General features: G+C 35.8%; 1 protein-coding gene across 1 annotated transcript in view; it reads left to right on the top strand.

Moving 5' to 3' along the window:
• The window catches only part of EYS (eyes shut homolog), a 718119-nt gene that overhangs the window by 463432 nt on the left and 236143 nt on the right, over nucleotides 1-18544 (top strand). The window contains exon 34 of the mRNA XM_065730862.1: nucleotides 10955-11105. Coding sequence (XP_065586934.1) covers nucleotides 10955-11105 — 151 coding nt within the window. The remainder of the gene's footprint in view (nucleotides 1-10954; nucleotides 11106-18544) is intronic.

Genomic DNA, 18544 nt, shown 5'->3' with positions numbered 1-18544 from the left:
AAAATATTTACTCTTCTAGTCTTGGCTTTGAAGTCCCCCCTGAAGTGTCTAGAGCAAAACTAGGGTGTATGAAATGTGAGCACTGATATATGGCATGACTTCTGATTTTTTACCAGCTCACTGATGTTACTTGGGAAGAAATATAGTGTGCTATATTTAGTCTAGTTTATGTGTATTTATTAAATGGTAATAAAATGAGATTTAATATTTCCTAATTTTCACTGTATCTTGATGCCTAATGAGATAACATCTGCTCCCTGTTGTCCAGTATTCATTGTGAATTGGTTAAGTCAATGGGGGGGAAAAAAGGCTGAATTGAGAATATAGTTAAGATGTTGAGGCAATCAGCCTTTTGAAATAACAATACCTAGATCAAAATCTGAATTTATAAGGTGAAAAAATAGAAACACGATAATCACAGAATGGTTTAAGTTGGAAGGGATTGTAAAGATCATACATTTCCAACCCCCTGCCACAGCTACGATTGCCACCCACCAGATCAGGCTGCTCAGGGCCCCATCCAACCTGGCCTTAAATGCTTCACGGGGTGGAGCATCCACAGCTTCTCTGGGCAGTCTGTGACAGCATCTCACCACCTTCTGTGTAAATAGTTTCTTCCTAACATCTAATCTAAATCTCCTTTTTTTTTTTTTTTTAATTTAAAGACATTCCCCTAGTCCTACCACTATCTGGCAAAGTTTGTTTGAGCCAAGAGAATCAAAGGAGATTCTGATTTATGAACTGTGAAATTAAAAACTATGAATCAGAAACCTCTAAACAAGGAATGTTTTGAAATCTTGGTAGTCAGAATATCAGTTTACGTATTTTCCATTTCATTCTACAAACCCGAGCAGTATATTTAGTGAATTAATTTAATTTTAATCCCTTCACAGATAAGTAGAAGGAAAGTTGGGCAAATAATATTCCCTCTTGTGACTAATTTTATTCATTACTTTATCTCATAAATACTTGATAATTTAAATGTCGCTTAAAGTACCTTTCTACTTGGAGGTCAAGTGTTCAGGATAAATAATGGTGTTTCTTAAGAATAAAAGTTCAATCTAAAATATTTTCCAAGTTATACTACTTTTTTGGCCAAGAACCTAATCCTCTCTTTTTAATAACTTGGAGCACTATGGAAATAATGATTTTTTAGATGATGGAGATTAATAGAAATGTAAATACAAATACAGCATCTCACTAAAACTCATCAAAACTATTAAAGAATAATGAACTTAGATAAGCAAATTGGTCTGTGCGTAGATTGAATGCTGAGAATGCACTGATAATTTCTGCTGCTGGAGAAATATGAAGGGAAGTGATAGGTGAACAGTGAAATTTTAAGTGTCCAGTTTGCTTTGTAAGCATTGATTTTTGTTGCTGAAGATTATTTTTCTGTACAAATACCAGAAAATAGGTTTTTTTGTACATTGTATCAAATCATTTATCTTCAATTAATCTCCGATGTTTTCAAAGTAATGGTTTTTGAGATTTGGGTTATTTTTGTTTTCTGTTGCTTGTTTTTCTCCTTTAGTAGAACTACTTTACCAATGCTATCATTTCTTCTTTGAATTTTCATGATTGTGAAAAACAAAACTGAATTTTTATTTCTAGATTCTGAAGCTAATTTTCTTTTCTTTATAACTGCCCTTCTTTTCTGAAGAAAAAGAAACAACGTGCCCCCTCTTATTGGCTACTTCATAGCACATAATGCCTTGTATTTCAGAGATGCTTTCTCAACAATTTATTTATTTGCCAGAGGCTTATCCTCAGGACCTATCCTTAACTGGTTCTCTGCTTAAGCACATTTAAATCCTCTTCTATTGGATGTAATCAATACAGTAACTCGATTCTTCATGCTATTAATTTCTTAATGATTTTAAGTTCTCATTTTTTCACATATATTGCCAATATATTTTACATAATATGTACATATTATTGCAATATGAGCATGGACATCAGTGTAACATTTAAAGATACTTAATAGAACTTTTTCCTTTCATAGATAATCATCAAATATTACGGAATATGATATCACAGGTGACTTTTTTTACCTAAGATAAAACCTGGGTTTTGAGTTGTAGGCTAGAATGGACCACTCATTTGACCACAGAGGAACAACAAAGTTGATCTCATCTATGTCAGAATTTTAATCAGAATTTTGTTCAGAAAGCTATAGACTTCATTTAAATGAAACTCTCCCAGTTCTTACATATCTCTGTAAGGTATGTTCCACTGTGGTCATCTTTACCTAGCACTCACAGTACTAATAAGGAATTTATATATCCAAATGATTCCAGTGACAAGCCCCATATGTTACTTCAGTGAAAGGTTGGAAAAAAGATGGATAAATATTCCCTTCAGACCTTGCTAACCCTGTGTCTCTTAGATATGTGACACCAACTATGTGCACAGCGGCACTCATCTGTAATTCACTCTTACCTAAGCACTTTTTTTTTTAACCTTCTAGGTATGCTTTCACTAAAAAACTGCTACTTGAGTGATATCACAGAGAATGTAGAATCAAAATTAATTTGCCAGTTCTGTACTGGAAGAAAGTGCTGTTAGGCATTGTACATTGTATCCAGAAATATGCTGTATAAGTTTTATAAAAATCATTGTACTGAGACAGCATGAGTATTTGAGACATGATGCAAGGCATCTTCTTCTCACTGAAAATAGAGGAATACACAGAGAGCAGGACAAGCAGTATAGCTGTCTTGTTTATTCAGACAATGCTGTGAGAATACTGTACACTGAAACAACTTAGTGAGAAGGAAGCTGTCTTTCTACTTTATCCTGAACAATGTACTTTCATTTAGAGACATCTGGAGGGAGGAAGATTGCTCATCTTCTGACAGCAAATAAGCTTTGTTTCCCTGAAGGACAGGATGGAGCTTGCAGAGTGCAGCAACAGACTGAGAAAATAGTGAGGAAGGCTGAGATCTGCTGTAGGAAGCAAGCACTAAGATGACTCTTGTGAGATTGTGAAAGGAAAGTTCGTTCAGGACCAACAGTATGCAACAAAGAATTGATTCAAGTCAGAGAATAAATTTACTTTCAAACCCTTTATTTAATCTATTACACTTAGTTCCATATTTTCATTATTTAAAAAGTTACTATTTCAAAATCTGGTTATTTTGTGCTCTAAACAAAGCTCACCTTTAAAAAGTGGATTCCTTTTATGTCTTTTTGAATGTGACTTCTGTGAAAGACAGACAATGCCAAACCCTACTAGATGGACTTTTGGCCTCAGGGAGATTTGTTTTTTTCCATGTTTAAGCTGCTTTGTTCTTTCTCTCTTCCTTCTTTTGTAGCTATGTAACCAGAGGTCATACAGAGAATTGATCCAGTTAAAAATACATACTACTTTTGTTTTCAGCTTAGTGATTTCCTTAATATAAATTGATGTGCAAAGAATAGAGAAGCAACATAAGAATGCCCATGCAATAAGGGCTGGAACTTAGCTTTTGCCTGAACTTGCCAGTTCATAGATATATATACCTACAGAAAGATTGGAAGTGCCAGTGAGGTGACCCAGGTTCCACCGTATCTACTGTGCATATTCCCAGTCCTCCCTTTACTTTCAGCAATTCTCTAAAACGTTAGGTTAAATCTATCTTGTTAAAATGGGCAGTTTAACTTTCAAAGCCAAGCTTTCTTTGAGAAAAAAAAATATCATGCTGTTATGCTGCTAATGTTACGCTCATTTAGAACAGAATTTAGTTCTGCATTACTGGACCTCTCACAATGCCCTTTCCCATTCTGAAGTCTCTGCAACAAGCACGTTATTCATTCAACAAAAACTAAGATTTCACAGACAAAGAAGGAATAGTGGAAATGGATAGAGAAATTATTATAGGGGAAACTGTAATAGGTATTTTCAGATCTTGCAGTCAGTTTCCAGAAAATGAGAATACTGGAAGTAGACTTTGTCCTTGTATATACCTCTTAGAAAATTTGCAGTTATCAGTTTTTCAAAGAAATAAAAGTGTTGAAAATAAAACTAGTATAATGATAAGCAAACCTAACATTCTTAAAGAATTATGGAAAGTATTTTTATTTAAAATACTTTTTCTAAAGTGCTTTCTTTTCTGTTTGTTAGTTATTGATGAGATTGCCAGTTTCTCACTCAGTTTCTTATAGAATCATAGAATCATTAAGGTTAGAAAAGACCACTAAGATCATCTAGTCAAGCCATCAACCTACCACCAATATTTCCCACTAAACCCTTAGTACTACATCTACAGGTTTCTTGAACACCTCCAGGGATGCTGACCCCTGAACCTCCTCATTTCCAGACATTATAATCCCAGTTTCCTCAGGTCCTCCTTATAAGTCTTGTGCTCCAGACCCCTCACCAGCTTCATTGAACTTCTCTGAACACGCTCCAGGGCCTCCATGTCTTTCTTGTAGCAAAGGGGCCCAAAACTGAACACAGTACACTCACCGGAGCTGAGTACAGTGGGATGAGTGTCTCCTTGGTCCTGCCAGCTACAGTATTTCTAATACAAGCCAGGATGCTATCAGTCTTCTTGGCCACCTGGGCACGCTGCTGACTCATGTTCAGCCAATTACTGACCAACACCCACAGGTTGTTTTCCTCTGCAGTTACAAACTTGGAGTCAGTCTCCTCATTCAGATCAACAATAAAGATATTAAACATCTCTATTTATGTATGAACGTTTGTAGGTATGTAGGTACGTATTTGTTTAAATGAATTGAAAATCAAATGTAAGAAACACCTAAATGCCTTTTTGAGACCACACAAATATGAAGAACTATTACCATGCAGAAATAATATATTTTTTTTTCAGGGTTTTGAGAATTGGTTAGAAATGCTAAATGCATACTAACTGCAACAATAGCTTTTGTGTGGCTGAGTTTTAAGTTTTGATGTCAGGAACATTTATCTTTTTAGTATTAAAAAGTACATTTGCTTACAGTTAAATATTTTTGTTTTATTTTGCATCAATATAATAATAATAATAATAAAGTTTAACAGGAATGAAAAAACAAAACAAAGCTCAATATTTTGCATGATTTTTATATTCCAAAAAGAGGATTACATCATACAAGACAACACAGAATAAGCAACTGCCCTTCTAACAATTTAATTGAATGCAATGGATTTAATTATATTAAATTGATCCTAATAACAGTTAATAGCAAGTTAATGCAGCCAATTAGTTTGATACAAACTGTTGTTTTATAATGTGTAAGATAAAAGCTTCTTTAATCATACCTCATCTTAGGTAGAAACCACATAATGCAGCTCTTCAGAGCTTTGCCATCAAAGAAAACATTAAGAAGTTACAATTTAGGACCATCAAAGAGATAGATCTCTAGCATGTAGTGATCTGTTCTTCCTCAGATTATTTCACTAAGTAATACCAAAAAAAAAAAAAAAAAGTCATTAGTCTCACTTGTAAGAATGAGTGTTTTCTTCTGCAGCTTCTGAAAAACTTGAGGGGGCAGAAACATAAAAATGATAAAGGTAGATTCTAATAATATACAGCATGCTTAAACCTTTATTCTGTATTAACTTTCTGAGGAACATTGAAGGATACTACTTGGTACTAAAAGACAATTCAGGATTCTGTGGCTGCCATGGCCCCATGTCACAATAATGAAAGCCATACTGGGGAGAACACAGGGTGTATAGACCAGACGTTATCTTAACCTACTGAATTCATGTAAATATGTATTCCCACTGAGTGACTTCTTAGGCAGTGCAGTCATTCCTCTTCACTTGAAATAAAATGTCAGATCCAACTCTAAGGTTGTTACTGTCTAAATGTTTGAGTACAACACTCTCATTTGGACCCAGTTGTTCAGTAAATGATACTTTATTTGCATGTGCCTACTAAAAATAATTGCATAATGTTTTCCAAGTGTAATTGGTATAAATAGTATTTAAGACTGTTACAAGAAAGAAGCAGAAAATGGACAAAGACTGGCATAGATTTCTTTTTTCTCCAGCTAAGTCTGTGATGGTAAATAAAATCATCCGAAAGTAATTCCCTGGACTTGAGCCCAATTGACAGGTCTGAGATCGTGTCTATAAAATACTTCTTGCAGAACATACAGGCAACATTTGAAATATGAAATGATTCCTGAACTGCAGTAACCATTGAGCCTTTTAGTCTCGGAATTGGAGGTGACAGCTAGAGAGATGGCAACATTTGCAGAAGCTGGTAAAAATATGGATTATTATGTGACGGAGCTGAACTCACATTGGAGACTTTTTAGTTTAGTAATAAATTAATAAATATTTAAAAATAAATAAAAGTGAAAAGAAAAAGGGGACCAAGTTTATGTGTAACGATATTTGTTTGTTACTTAGAATATGAGACAACAAAAAGCCACCTCCCCTGCCCTCTCCCTCCCCCCTAATGTCCCCATTCTTTGAGCAATTTACCTGATTCTTTGTCTTTAGTTTCTTTGTCCTTACTAATTTACTTAGCTCGCTCTGTAAGTCCAGATGAAGAAATCAGTCCCTGGTCCGGGAGAGAAATTTCCTGTCAGAGGGTAAAAGAAAAATGTATGTCACTGACTCATTGTTTCATCTGCAACAGTAGAGCATGTTACCCTGATGCCTCAACAGGGAACAATCAGGACCAACAGATGTGAGGAGTCTGAAATGATGCATCTTACTGCAGAGGGAAAATGTAATGATTCTGAGAGTAACTGATGCTTCCTATCTTAACAAATTTACTGGGGGTAATGTGAGTGTAATAGTATGTGGAAGAAGAGTGACAGCTCCTGTAAGGTTATCTGGTCAAGGACCTCTTTCAATACCACAGGAGATAAGAACAAAGGGACAGGGACCTAAAGCTGACCTACAAGTAATAAAGAAGGCAGTGATAGGAACCAAACCTGACCATTTGTTCTAATTGATGAGGGCATGTGAGAGCATGGGAATGTTCATTCCAGCAAGGTTAGCTGGTCAGAGACACTGTCAGCTGGGAAACTACAGCAAAAGGGAGAAGCCAGAAGCTAAATATGCCAAGACACAGACCTAACACTGCAGTCTTGGAGACAATGATGAGAAACAAACCTCCCAAACGCACTAATTGATGAGCTTTTCAGGAAACTGCAGGTGCCACTTCCAGGTAGATCCATCCAGAATTTACAGCTCATGAGATTCTGAACATGACAGACTGGGAGAAGTATCAGCAACTGGACAGGATGGAGGTCTTCAACCCCCAGGCAGAGGGTGAAGGCTGCAGTAGTGCCTGGTGCCAGCTGCTGGAGGGGAACCTACAGAATGCTGAGGGGAACAGGGGGGGTTGCTTTAATATTTTTCAGGATAGCATATCTGTGAAATAACGTTTAAACAAAGTGGTCATTAAAAACGTTTTTGAGCTTTATTTTATCAGTTACCTTCAACAAAACTGGGAAATTTTTCTCTTTTTTTTTTTTTTAGAATATTTGATAATAAAACTTCTCTTCCGTTCTTGCAGTTCACAACTGATATTTGACACAACTGTTTGCAGACATACTGTTAGTTTTGTTTAATCGACTGAATGATAAGATTGCATCCTGAGTATTTCAAAAGTAATTAGTGAATTGTTTACTGTTGATCACATTCAAAATGAAATTGCTAAACAGGTAAGTTTCAGTCTTGCTTCTAGAAGAAGAGTTTTACCTTTCTTATCAGGAAAAAGAAAGATTAAAAAAGCTTTACAGTATTTTTTGTGGGCATTCCCCTTTCCCTCCTCCTCTTCCTGCATTTGTTTTATTACCTTTTTACCATTTTATGATAATCCCAAGCATGTAATTTAATCTTCACTGACAAATATTAGGTAGTAAAGACCTTTTGTGAAAGAATTTGGATTTCATGCAGCTATTGTGATGTTTAGGTACCTTCTTCCAAACAGTCATCAAATGATTATCTGACCTTTCCATCCTTCCAACCTTAGAGGCATCAGGCTATGGATTTAATGCATCAGGCTATGGATTTAATACTGTTTAGAAAGAACTTAACATCAGATTTTAAGTAATAGGCCTGTGTTCAACCATTACATTTACGTAAATACAACTGAGAAATCTGTGAACTGTTACCACTGGATTGGACTGAGGCACAATTACTGATAGCTTACCAAGCAAAAGTGCTTGATTGTTGCTGTGTGCATTTCCATATTTATAATTATGCAAAAAGCTCTATCTTCTTACCTGACCTTTAAAGCACCCAACGTGCTGATTGTAGAAAAAGTATTTTAAAAGCTTGATGGAAATTTCGTTGAGTGCATATGCGACCTGGTGATTGTATCATCAGCAAATGCTCAACAATAATGGTTTTAGGTTGTTATTCTAATTTGGCCAGACCTTGCTAGATTCAATCAAGCACAATCAAATGGGCATGGCTGACATTCTAACAAGCTTATGGCTAGGCAGCTCACAAACTAATGAATTGCATTAACTTGTTTTCTGACATAAAGTACTGGAAATTAATTTCAAAGTATGTTTATATCTGAATAAAAAAATACCTCTGGAAATCCATCATATAAGCTGTTAAGAAGAGCTAACAAATATCTCTAAAGCTACTGTGTAAAGAACTGTATTTTTAAATAGAGCGATTTTGCAAGAGAAATACACACATGGTCATGTAACCAACTGCAGTGTTAGCATCTCAAAATATATAGAAGAATAACAGTAATTGAAAGAAAAAGAAAGAAAACTGTGTGATTAGCTTTCTTTTGTTCAATATACCTGTAAATGAGTTAAAGAAATGAAATGAAATAACCTCTTCCTGTCAGTTCACCTCCTAACCCTTTTCCATTCAAATCCTGAATTAGGGAGCATTAAAATATCTGAATTAAAATATTTCAAAAATATTATTATGCTTTTATTTTCCCTTTATTGATAAATATTATGCCCCAGAAAAAATTGTACTTATGTAAGACTCACTGATTTTTTCTTAAGAACTCTCACCAAAGCTTTCTGCTGCATAATGAATATATTCAAGATGACACACTGGGTTTAAGCTGTGTTCAACAGCTTGATCATTGCAAACAGAGCCACTGAGAATGCATGTGTGAAATTACATGAATTTATCAGCAAACTTCCTTTGTAAGGAAGTAATGAAAGCTGTGTGCTGTGGAACATTCTGTATTTGCTTATCTACGAGACATATCAGGAAAGCATTCCTTTCCTTGATTGCAGTTCTGGCTACAGCTTTTTATTTTCATCATGAAGGTTAACTATTAATTAGCATGTTTCATAGACCTTTCTGAAAACCGATGAGAATGTTTTTATTTTTATTTCAGCAACGAGTCCTCAGGTTGATTTTTAGTCCATGGAATTAAAAGCCCTTTTTTATTTATCTTATATTTATTTCAGCGACAAAGCAAACTTCATGCTTTTCATCTGAAGTTATTTACCATTAGATTGGGCTGCTTTGTTTGCCTGCAAAAACATTTACAGTCCTTTCTGTTAAAAGGCTAATACCACATTCACATTTTTCTCTGTGTCACAAAAATAGAATGGTGCAGACATTAAACAGAGGATTGTTAACAAATCTTGCTAATGTGAAGTCTCCGTCCTCTCTATAGAAGAAGAATGGAAACTTTGCCGAATGATATATGGGAAAGCCTTTATACATCATCTGAGAGAAGATAATGAAGAAACTTCTCTCCATGCTTTTTGACTAAGTTTCAGAAACTGATTTGGCATTATTGAAGATAAACTGAATTTACACTTTATCTGTACCTCCTAACTAAATGATACATTCTTTCTTTCAGACTTGGTAAATGCTATTTTTACAGAGGTTATTCTTTTTAAACACCTGTACTCCAAAGGCACATACATATACATCTGATTGAGCTCTGATTCCCTGACACAGTGCTTCACATGAACTCTCCTGTTTAATGAGAGGACACGCTGAAAGATATTCCTACCTTGGAGGCTCTTGTGTTGTCTTCAGTCTTAGGAATGATGCTTTTGAAAATAAATACTACAGATTACAGTAGGTCTGCTCTCTGTAAAATGTGGTTTATTTTAAATTGGTTTTCTGGATTATCTTTTTTGTATGGTGACAGAGAGGATATCTACAATGTTTTAGGTCAGTAGATGTCTTTCTGTCAAGTAAAAATCTTATGATATTGTCAAATATTGTTTAATTCTTTTTATTTACCCATTATGTATTTTGACTTTTTAGCAATTAAGGTGCTTGGATTTACTATATGTTTTCATTTTAATGGAAGTTCAAACTCCAATGACAAGCCAGCTTGTTAAACAGCTTATTTTATGTCTATAGTCTTTAATATTAAAACATCTGTTTGTTTTATTTTCCTTCCTCATTGTTTTTAGTAACAGCCCATTGGCATTTAACTCCAGCAAGCAGCTCAGCACACACTGCCACCCACTCACCCAGGTGAGATGGGGCAGAAAACTGGGAAGGTAAAAGTGCAAGAACTTGTGGACTGATACAAGAACAACCTGCTAGGCAAAGCAAAAGCTGCGTACACAAACAAGGAATTCATTTGCTGCTTGTCCATTAGCAGGCAGGTGTTCAGCAGCTGTAATAGTTTATTGGGAAGATAAATACTGTGTTTATAAATGTATTTCCCTCCCTCTTTCTTTCCCTCAGCTTTTTTTTTTTTTTGCTGATCATGATTCTGTTTGCATGGGACATCCCTTAGGGCAGCCTGGATCTGCTGTCCTAGTGCTGTCCCATTCCAGCTCCTTGGGCAGCTTTTTGTCCTCACTGGCAGGGCAGCACAAGAAGCTAAAAACTCCTAGGATCTTTGTAAGTACTGCTCTGTAACAGCTAAAGGCTGTGCATTCTCACCACTCTTTTCATCAATAATCCCAAATACAGCATCATATAAGCCTCTATGAAGATAATTACATCAGCTAAAACTGCAAGACAGCCTAATTAATTTGTCAGATAGACAGCAATGCAAACTATATATAGTGATAAAATGTCCTTATTTCTAAATTTTTGCAGGCAAAGCATGGTACCATGTGAAGCAGAAATGTTGATCCCGGAGATATCTGTAAAGACAAGAACACCTAGCAATTTCTCATCCGGTTCATATGGGCTTGAAACAGGATCCATATTTGTTGGTGGTTTGCCTTATTCTTCTGCAGTGAAACAGGTATGTTTTATTGTTATTTAAGATGTGTGATGTTTCAACAGTGGCATAGTGGCATATGAATACAGTATAAACGAAGATATATAAACTATACAAAAAAAATAAGAATTGCTTACGCTCTTTTAGGATTACTTCTATGATATACTTGGAGTTTTGATGGTGTCTGGATCTTCAGCAAGTGAACAGAAATGGCGTTATGGCTCAAGCTGCAATCCTATTTGCCTTGAGTAGACAGGGTTAGGGAACAAATATGAGCAAATTTAGAGGTACTTGTTAGCTGGGTTTTATGTTGAAAGTCTAACAGAACTGAATTTCCTAAGAAAAGAGGACCTCTGCACAGAAAGGTGTGTCTAAAAATCAATAGAGTGTTAACTTGTGGAACAGCATTCAATACTGACAAGAACTGTCAGGAGCTTGAGATTGTGGGGACATGTTTATAGTATGGTTTGGTTGAATGTAAGCATGAGATGTAATATGCAGTGAGACTAGAACAGTTAGGGAAGAAGTAGGTGTGAAAATGGTGATGAGAGTACATATGGGAACATCCTGAGGTCTGTTACAGAAGAATGTGAAGTAGGGTAGCCGTGATAATGGACATCTGTGATCAACTACTAATCTAGGCAGGATGAATGTAGGCATGAATTTCAGTTCTGTGGCACTCATGCTCTTCATGCTCACACAAACCAAGACCCCAACCCCTGTAATCCAGTTGAGATGGGAACAAAACACCCACTCCAGTGCCTGGCAGCATAGCTGCTGCACGGAGCAGTTTGCAGACAGAAAATGCAGCCATCTACATCTTGTCAGGTGTCTCAGTATGGAGCATGCCTCCATACCCCAGAGATCACTGCACTAAGTACTTATTGATTTTGATTATTAAATTGTTGGCATAAGGTGTCAGAGGCCTTTCTAGTCATAGAGCCCCAAGACAAACCCTGATTTTCCCTCTATATTAAGCAAGTCTGTGTTGGTACCTGGATTATTTTACCTTCTGTTTTTATCTCCCAGCTCTGTTACAAGAATATGAAGCTGTTCAGTGTTGCTTAACAAAGTCTGTCTGTGAGTCTTTATTTGTTTTTTGCACATATTAGAATACACTAAACAGTTAGAGCTGGATCAATGTGGTCCAGGTGTCATTTATCTCAGCAGTGATCTTTGGTAGTTATCACCGGGGACTGTAACAAAGTTAATCTGTGGTTTTGTTTTCCCAGAGCATAGCAGGATCATGTAGAGCTGGACATAAGTAGTCAAGATTTCCTTTTTCTGTACCATACTTTGGTTAGGCTTTGCCTTGTGACAACTGTTTTAATTTTTTTTTACCTCAATTAGTACTTGCAAAGTATTTATTCATATAAATTTCCCAAAGGTAAAAATGCATCTTAGACTCTCGTTGCCTCTCTGGTTCTGCATGAAGCTTTTTTGCAGTTAACTGCATTTTGTTTCAGGTTACTTATGCAGTTTATTTTTCTTCATTTTCCTTTTTCCTTTGTGATTTCTGTGTTCTTTTTTATCTTTTCTTAGTGTTTCATTTTTTTCCTCATGTTTATTTTTTTGTAGCTGTGGTTGTTTGTTTTTTCTTTTCTTTCTCATCAAGGTGTGTTGGCTACAAGTCACATGCAGTCTATGAAGGCTATATGTGTAGTTTCTGTCAGACAGTGGAGAACAGTCTGCCCAAAATCTCTTTATTTTGACTATTCATAACCAGCAATAGAAAATTGCTCCGGGAAGTTTCTTTCTCATCAGCTTTGACACGGGCAGTTTCTATTGTAAAACCTTCATCATCCCCATAACAGAAAAGGTCTGGTTTTGACCTTGATCCTGTAGTTTGCTTCAAGGGAGGTTTCTGCTCCAGCTGTGACTCAGCTCTTCCTGGCAAATGCTCTGAGACTACTCTTTTGAGTCAAGTCTCATAATGACCCTTTGTGATATCTGTGGTATCTGCCTAATTATACATTGTCTTGTTTTAGATGAGCTCAGTCTGTCACTGGCGTAGTTCACTCTGCTGTTGGCTCTCTACTGTCCAATATTGTTGAAGTTGTAGGGAAAGTAACTTCAGAACCTACACTGTTTTAGCTGATGCCAGTTCCTGTCTAACAGGAACTTTTATCTGCAATTGCCAGAAATGTTGACACAGGATTTGTCCATATTACTGGAATAGGCCCACACTACATTATTGACTTCCACACGAGGCTCCTCTTCATTTATGAGTGAAGTTTGATAATGATCTCTGCAGCCCTCAGGGTAAAATACTGTGTCCTCTGAGAATTTCCTGTATTGTGATTTCCTAAGCACCTCTTGAGTCTATTGACTTTTTGTGTGTGTGTGTGTGTGTGTGTGTTGGTATGTTTATTACTTCATATTGCTCAAAGTCTGAGTCCCCTTAATATATAAGATAAGGTGCAAAAATTACTCCATGCCTTTCAGTTTCAAAAAGTTGAAGCTTTCATTTCCAAAAATGAGGGGAAATTCCTTTCCTTACCTTGACTACTTTCCTATTGTTCTTACATACCACTGAAGAATAAACTTTTGTTCTTTTTTTTAAGGGAGAATTTGTTGGAAAGTTTGCTTAGGAAATCATAGGGTCTTTTAAGAATTACTGAGAAGTTGCTGTTTGTTCTCACAGAGGTCTTGAGACTGTTCTGAACCTGATTGGTATTCTGACAAGGATACACCATTTTGAATGGAAATATCAGTAAACAAAGAGATAATACTTCTGGGGTAGATGGCTGGTTTATCACCAGCTATACATTGTTTCCACTGCTCAGGGTAATAATAGACTTTGCATGCTATCAAGGTAAGTCTGAATTTCCTTTCTAACCACACACAGCTGATTTCTCTGGCTGGTGCCATGGTTTGGGAATGCAGAGATTATAACAGTGTAGAGAATAAATATATTACTCTCAAGGCAGCAGTGTGGTTTAAAAGAATATTCATGGCATCCAGGAAAGGAGTATTGTTAACACTCAATAGATTTTTTCACTAAACAGGAGCTCTCAGACCTCCCATGTCACCAACAGCCTTGTAGTTGTGGTTAGCAGGAGAAACACGGCCAGCAGCAGAGCAAGACAGTTATGAACCACTTAGATAAACTGGACATGGAAAGCACCATGGGTCCAGATGTCATACATACAAGCCTGTGCCACTGGCTTGTGTAAGGCCACTCTCTATCATCTCTAAAAGAGCCATAGCAATCAGAGGAGGTCCCTAATCACTGGAAAAAGACAAATAGCATGTTATGTTAATCTTTAAAAGCACCCAGAGGACTTGGGTAACAAGTCATCAACATCCATCATTTCCTCAGAAAATTATAGAAATAAATGAAGGACTAGAAGGTCCTTGGGAACAACTGAGGGTTTACCAAGTGGAAACAGCTTGACCAGTATTTGGATTATCGTCCATGTTGAAAGGCTCTGTGGACAAAGGGAGGACAGTGGATATTCATTGTTGCTGTGTTATCAATATTGTTTTTTCCCAGAACCAAAAAACGTAACATCATACCAGCTACTCTGAATAGTTCCATGTTGTCAAAGATCCAGCAAATAAAAAACAGCACAAAAACAAAAATAAAAAACCTTGGCTCAATGAGAATCAAAGGTTGTGGGTCAGAAAACGGGTGAAAAACTAGATGATGAGTTGAAACAGCATTGAAACATCTTGGATGAATTCATTCAAGTTCACACACTGCAAACTGTTTCACACACATGAATTGTTATTATCATTCTCTATAAGCTCTCCTTTGTAAAGTCTAGTGGGTTCATATGAGAGAGGGTAGTAAAATGGACCTGATCAGAAGAAAAGCTAAAGAGCTACATTACAAACTGCTGGCTGGCGTAGATCTTGGCCTGTAGTCTCTATGCAGCAGAAATAATCCTCCAATTCTGTGACAGTTTTCTTTATTACTTTTTAAAATGATATCCCATTTCTCAGCTAAGGAATATGAAGGGTATTTCAGACTTGTCACATACAAAAAAAAAAAAGGCAGTTAAATCAGCTATGCACTAAATAGCCTCATCCCTGTTTTTGAGAGCTGTTTGTAGTATTTATTTTCTAATATATAAAAATCAATAATGGGGGAATATAAACCAAATAATACACATAGACAAAAGACGTTTAAAATCAGAAAATTTAAAAAAATGTATTTTGAACTCCCAAGACATGTGTCAGAATAATTAATTTCATGCTAGCTTTACTGTCATTAACTGTGTACAATAGCTTGTTGTTCTGCAGAGAAGATAAGATTGGTACACTTGATGGAAAATTACAGATTGTTTTCAAATACCTCCAGCAATAGTTGATTGCAGTAATAGTGTTATTTCTGCTGCTATAATTGCTGCAGTAATTTATATTTCTAGACTTAATAGTAGTTCAGTGTTGGGAATGTGAAATGTCATTTCATGTTCATATTCCTTTTCAATATAAACAAATCTCCATAATTAAACTTTGCAAATATTCAAACAGGGAAGTTTCAGAAGAAATAGAAGCTTCTGTACCAGGAGAATAGTTTTCTAAATAAAATTAGGATAAAAGATTAAGCAGGAAGTATTCACAAATATATACAAGCGCTGGTACCTCCATATTACTGTTTGAGAAATGCATCAGATAATTGAGTGATATGCTCAGGATTGTAGTGGCTTGCAGTTGTAACTAAGATGAAATAGAGATGATTCTACATTCAAGTTCTCTTGATTAGACTACTGGCACATACCTGGGTGTCCTTGAGGGATGTGGGGAGCACATGTTTTAAAGACATAGGTAGAAAACGTACAGTTTTGCATTTACATGAGGTAGCATGATATCACAATTATGTTTTGGTATAAAACTGTCCACCTAGTCCCAGAATATTCTCAGGTAGATATAAATAGTATAGATTGATATAAATAGATACATAGATATAAATAATTAAAACATTTTATGAAATGTCTGCTAGAATGTGTATTATCTCTTTTCTGTTGCAACTATTTTACTCATCCACTGAGTTCAGTGTCATTCAGTGAAGACAGAGACACTGTAAAGCAGGTGTTACAAAACACAGAATCAGGCCCATAATTTGGGATGATCTGAAGACAGTTTGTTGTATATTGCAGCTGCTGTGCTTCCACAGACTGAAACAACAGCGAACCCTCTGTAACTGCCTAGTTAGACATAGTTTATGACCCATTTCCCTTGCCAGAGTATTGCAAAGCAGTGGGAGAATTTAGTACAATCTGTTCAGGTATTCAAGTTTGATTATTTGGCATTCAGCTTATCTGATAAAGCTATAGAATGGGCTCTGACATTAACCATTACAGGAGAATTTTTAATAATATATTTATATGATGATTTGGTAACCTGCTACAGTTGATTGTGTGCTAAGTAAAATACTGTCAGTGGTTCTGAGCCAGCTAATGCCTGCTGGGCTACAGTGTTCAGATTCCTGGAGAAACCAACAAAAAAAGTATCCATCTTCCATAGAATTACTAGCACATACTGGACTATTACCTTATGCAGCTGTGGGGTACGATGGTACAGACAAGAGTGGCTAGTTTGACATATTGCAAAATATATCTCCAGAAATTCCCTGTTGGTCTACAGCACATCTGAAATTTTCATACTTAATTATTAAAAATCATATTATTTATAAAACATTTTATTTTGACAAAATTTTGACATACTGATGGCCAGACAGATTGACAGATTTGTTTCAACTTATTTGTTTCAATTGTTCACTTGTTTCAATTTATTTATCTATTTTTTTAAGCAGTGAATATAATGTGACCTGTGCAGTGGTTGTAGTGATTTGGGTTTGTTTGTTGGTTAGTTTTGGTTTTTCTTTTTTCTTCTCTCTTTTTTTTTTCTTCTTAGATCAGAAATCTGTTTGGCAATTGTTCAAATGTTACTTCATATTTGATGTAATGTAAAGCATCACCTGCCCCATGAGTTTAAGCTGTAACTCAGAATATGCTGTGTGGGAGCTAGTTGCCAGACTTTAATCTTCACTAAAGGTATCATGGAATGTCAGTGCACAGCTTGTAGTGATTCTGCACTTGTATTTCACTGCACCCTGAGTTTGAAGTTCTGCTGTGATACAGAAAATGAGAGCAAACAGCATCAACCCCTCTACAACATCTTCCTAGGGTTTCAGTGATGTACCACTAAAACCATGAGCTGTTTCTCTTTTCATCAATTTCAGTCCTTGTGTTTGTCCAAAGAATATATTAAATATTTGTCATATTACCATACACTTTAGATTCACGTTATATTTCCTCTAAGTCAGATCTGTTGCCTTGTTTGCAATTACAATATTCTGAAAGGCTTTTTTCCAGTGTATTTGCTAATTGGAAATGCATGCTACAACCTAAGGTTGTCTGATTTCTCCTTTATCCTGACAGAAATACACAGGGAGAAACTAAATACATGTTTGTCACATTATAAAATATTCATCTTTTACATGACATTCATTGTTTTATTGACTGCTGTCACATTGACCCTTGCTCATCTTTAGATTGAGAAGACACGGTCTGCGTGCTGGGTTTTCATGCAATTACTTTTTTCCCTGAAAATCAGTAGTCCTGTCTCTCCAAAAAAGTGATGATTCTGCAATTCTTTGCAGGGATCTGCTGTTTTGACTGTATCGGTTTGTTGTGATCAGCAAATTTGCTCACCTCAATACTTTTTGCATTCACAGACAATTCGTATAGCAGCGCTGGATTGAGTTGGTGGTATCTGTGACAACTGGACAGTGTGAAAACTGATCCATTTGTAATTTTTTTTTCCTGTCTTTTTTCCTGTTTAGTAGTCCAAAAGACCTTTTTGTATTTCTCATGACTATTAATTTTTTTATAAAACTTTTGGTGGGGAACCATGTCATAATATTTTTGGAAATCAGATCAGCCACTCTGATCCAATGACCTTCTTATATGCTACCATTAATGTGTTCAAGGCATTCTAATGACTGGAAAGCATAACTTCCTTTTACAGAATCATGCTGATTCTTTATGCTATTTTATTCCAAGATTTTGCGACTTACATTCTTATAACTTTTAGGAAATTGCCCCCAGTGGAATATAGATCTGATGACTCTTAAGTCTTTTTGTTCTTCGTCCTTTCACTGTTCTTTTTAACTTACAGGGATTATATTTACAACCTTCCTTCATTTTGATACTAAATCCCATAATCTAAATGAATAGTTGTGTACCTCTTTTGAACAATTCCATGCTTTCTATTATAACACTTTTGAAAATTTTAATGTATATTTTTTCTGCCTAACATGAGTTGTGTTCTAGAATCTTTCTGAAAAGATTAGTTGTTGTTTAATTTGCAAAGACTTTACACCATCCACTGTTCTTTTGGCATAGAAGATATCCTTTCATAGTCCTTCTAATTATTCTCTTTTATCTCTCAAAGTCCTTGCTTTAAAAATAAAGATTTATTTATTTATTTATTTATTCACTCATGAGAGTGTA

This window comes from Cyrtonyx montezumae, unplaced genomic scaffold (genome assembly GCF_038088225.1).
Source record: "Cyrtonyx montezumae isolate F1298 unplaced genomic scaffold, pur_monq_1.0 scaffold_13, whole genome shotgun sequence".
Classification (NCBI taxonomy): domain Eukaryota; kingdom Metazoa; phylum Chordata; class Aves; order Galliformes; family Odontophoridae; genus Cyrtonyx; species Cyrtonyx montezumae.
This window is presented reverse-complemented; position numbering and strand designations above follow the sequence as displayed.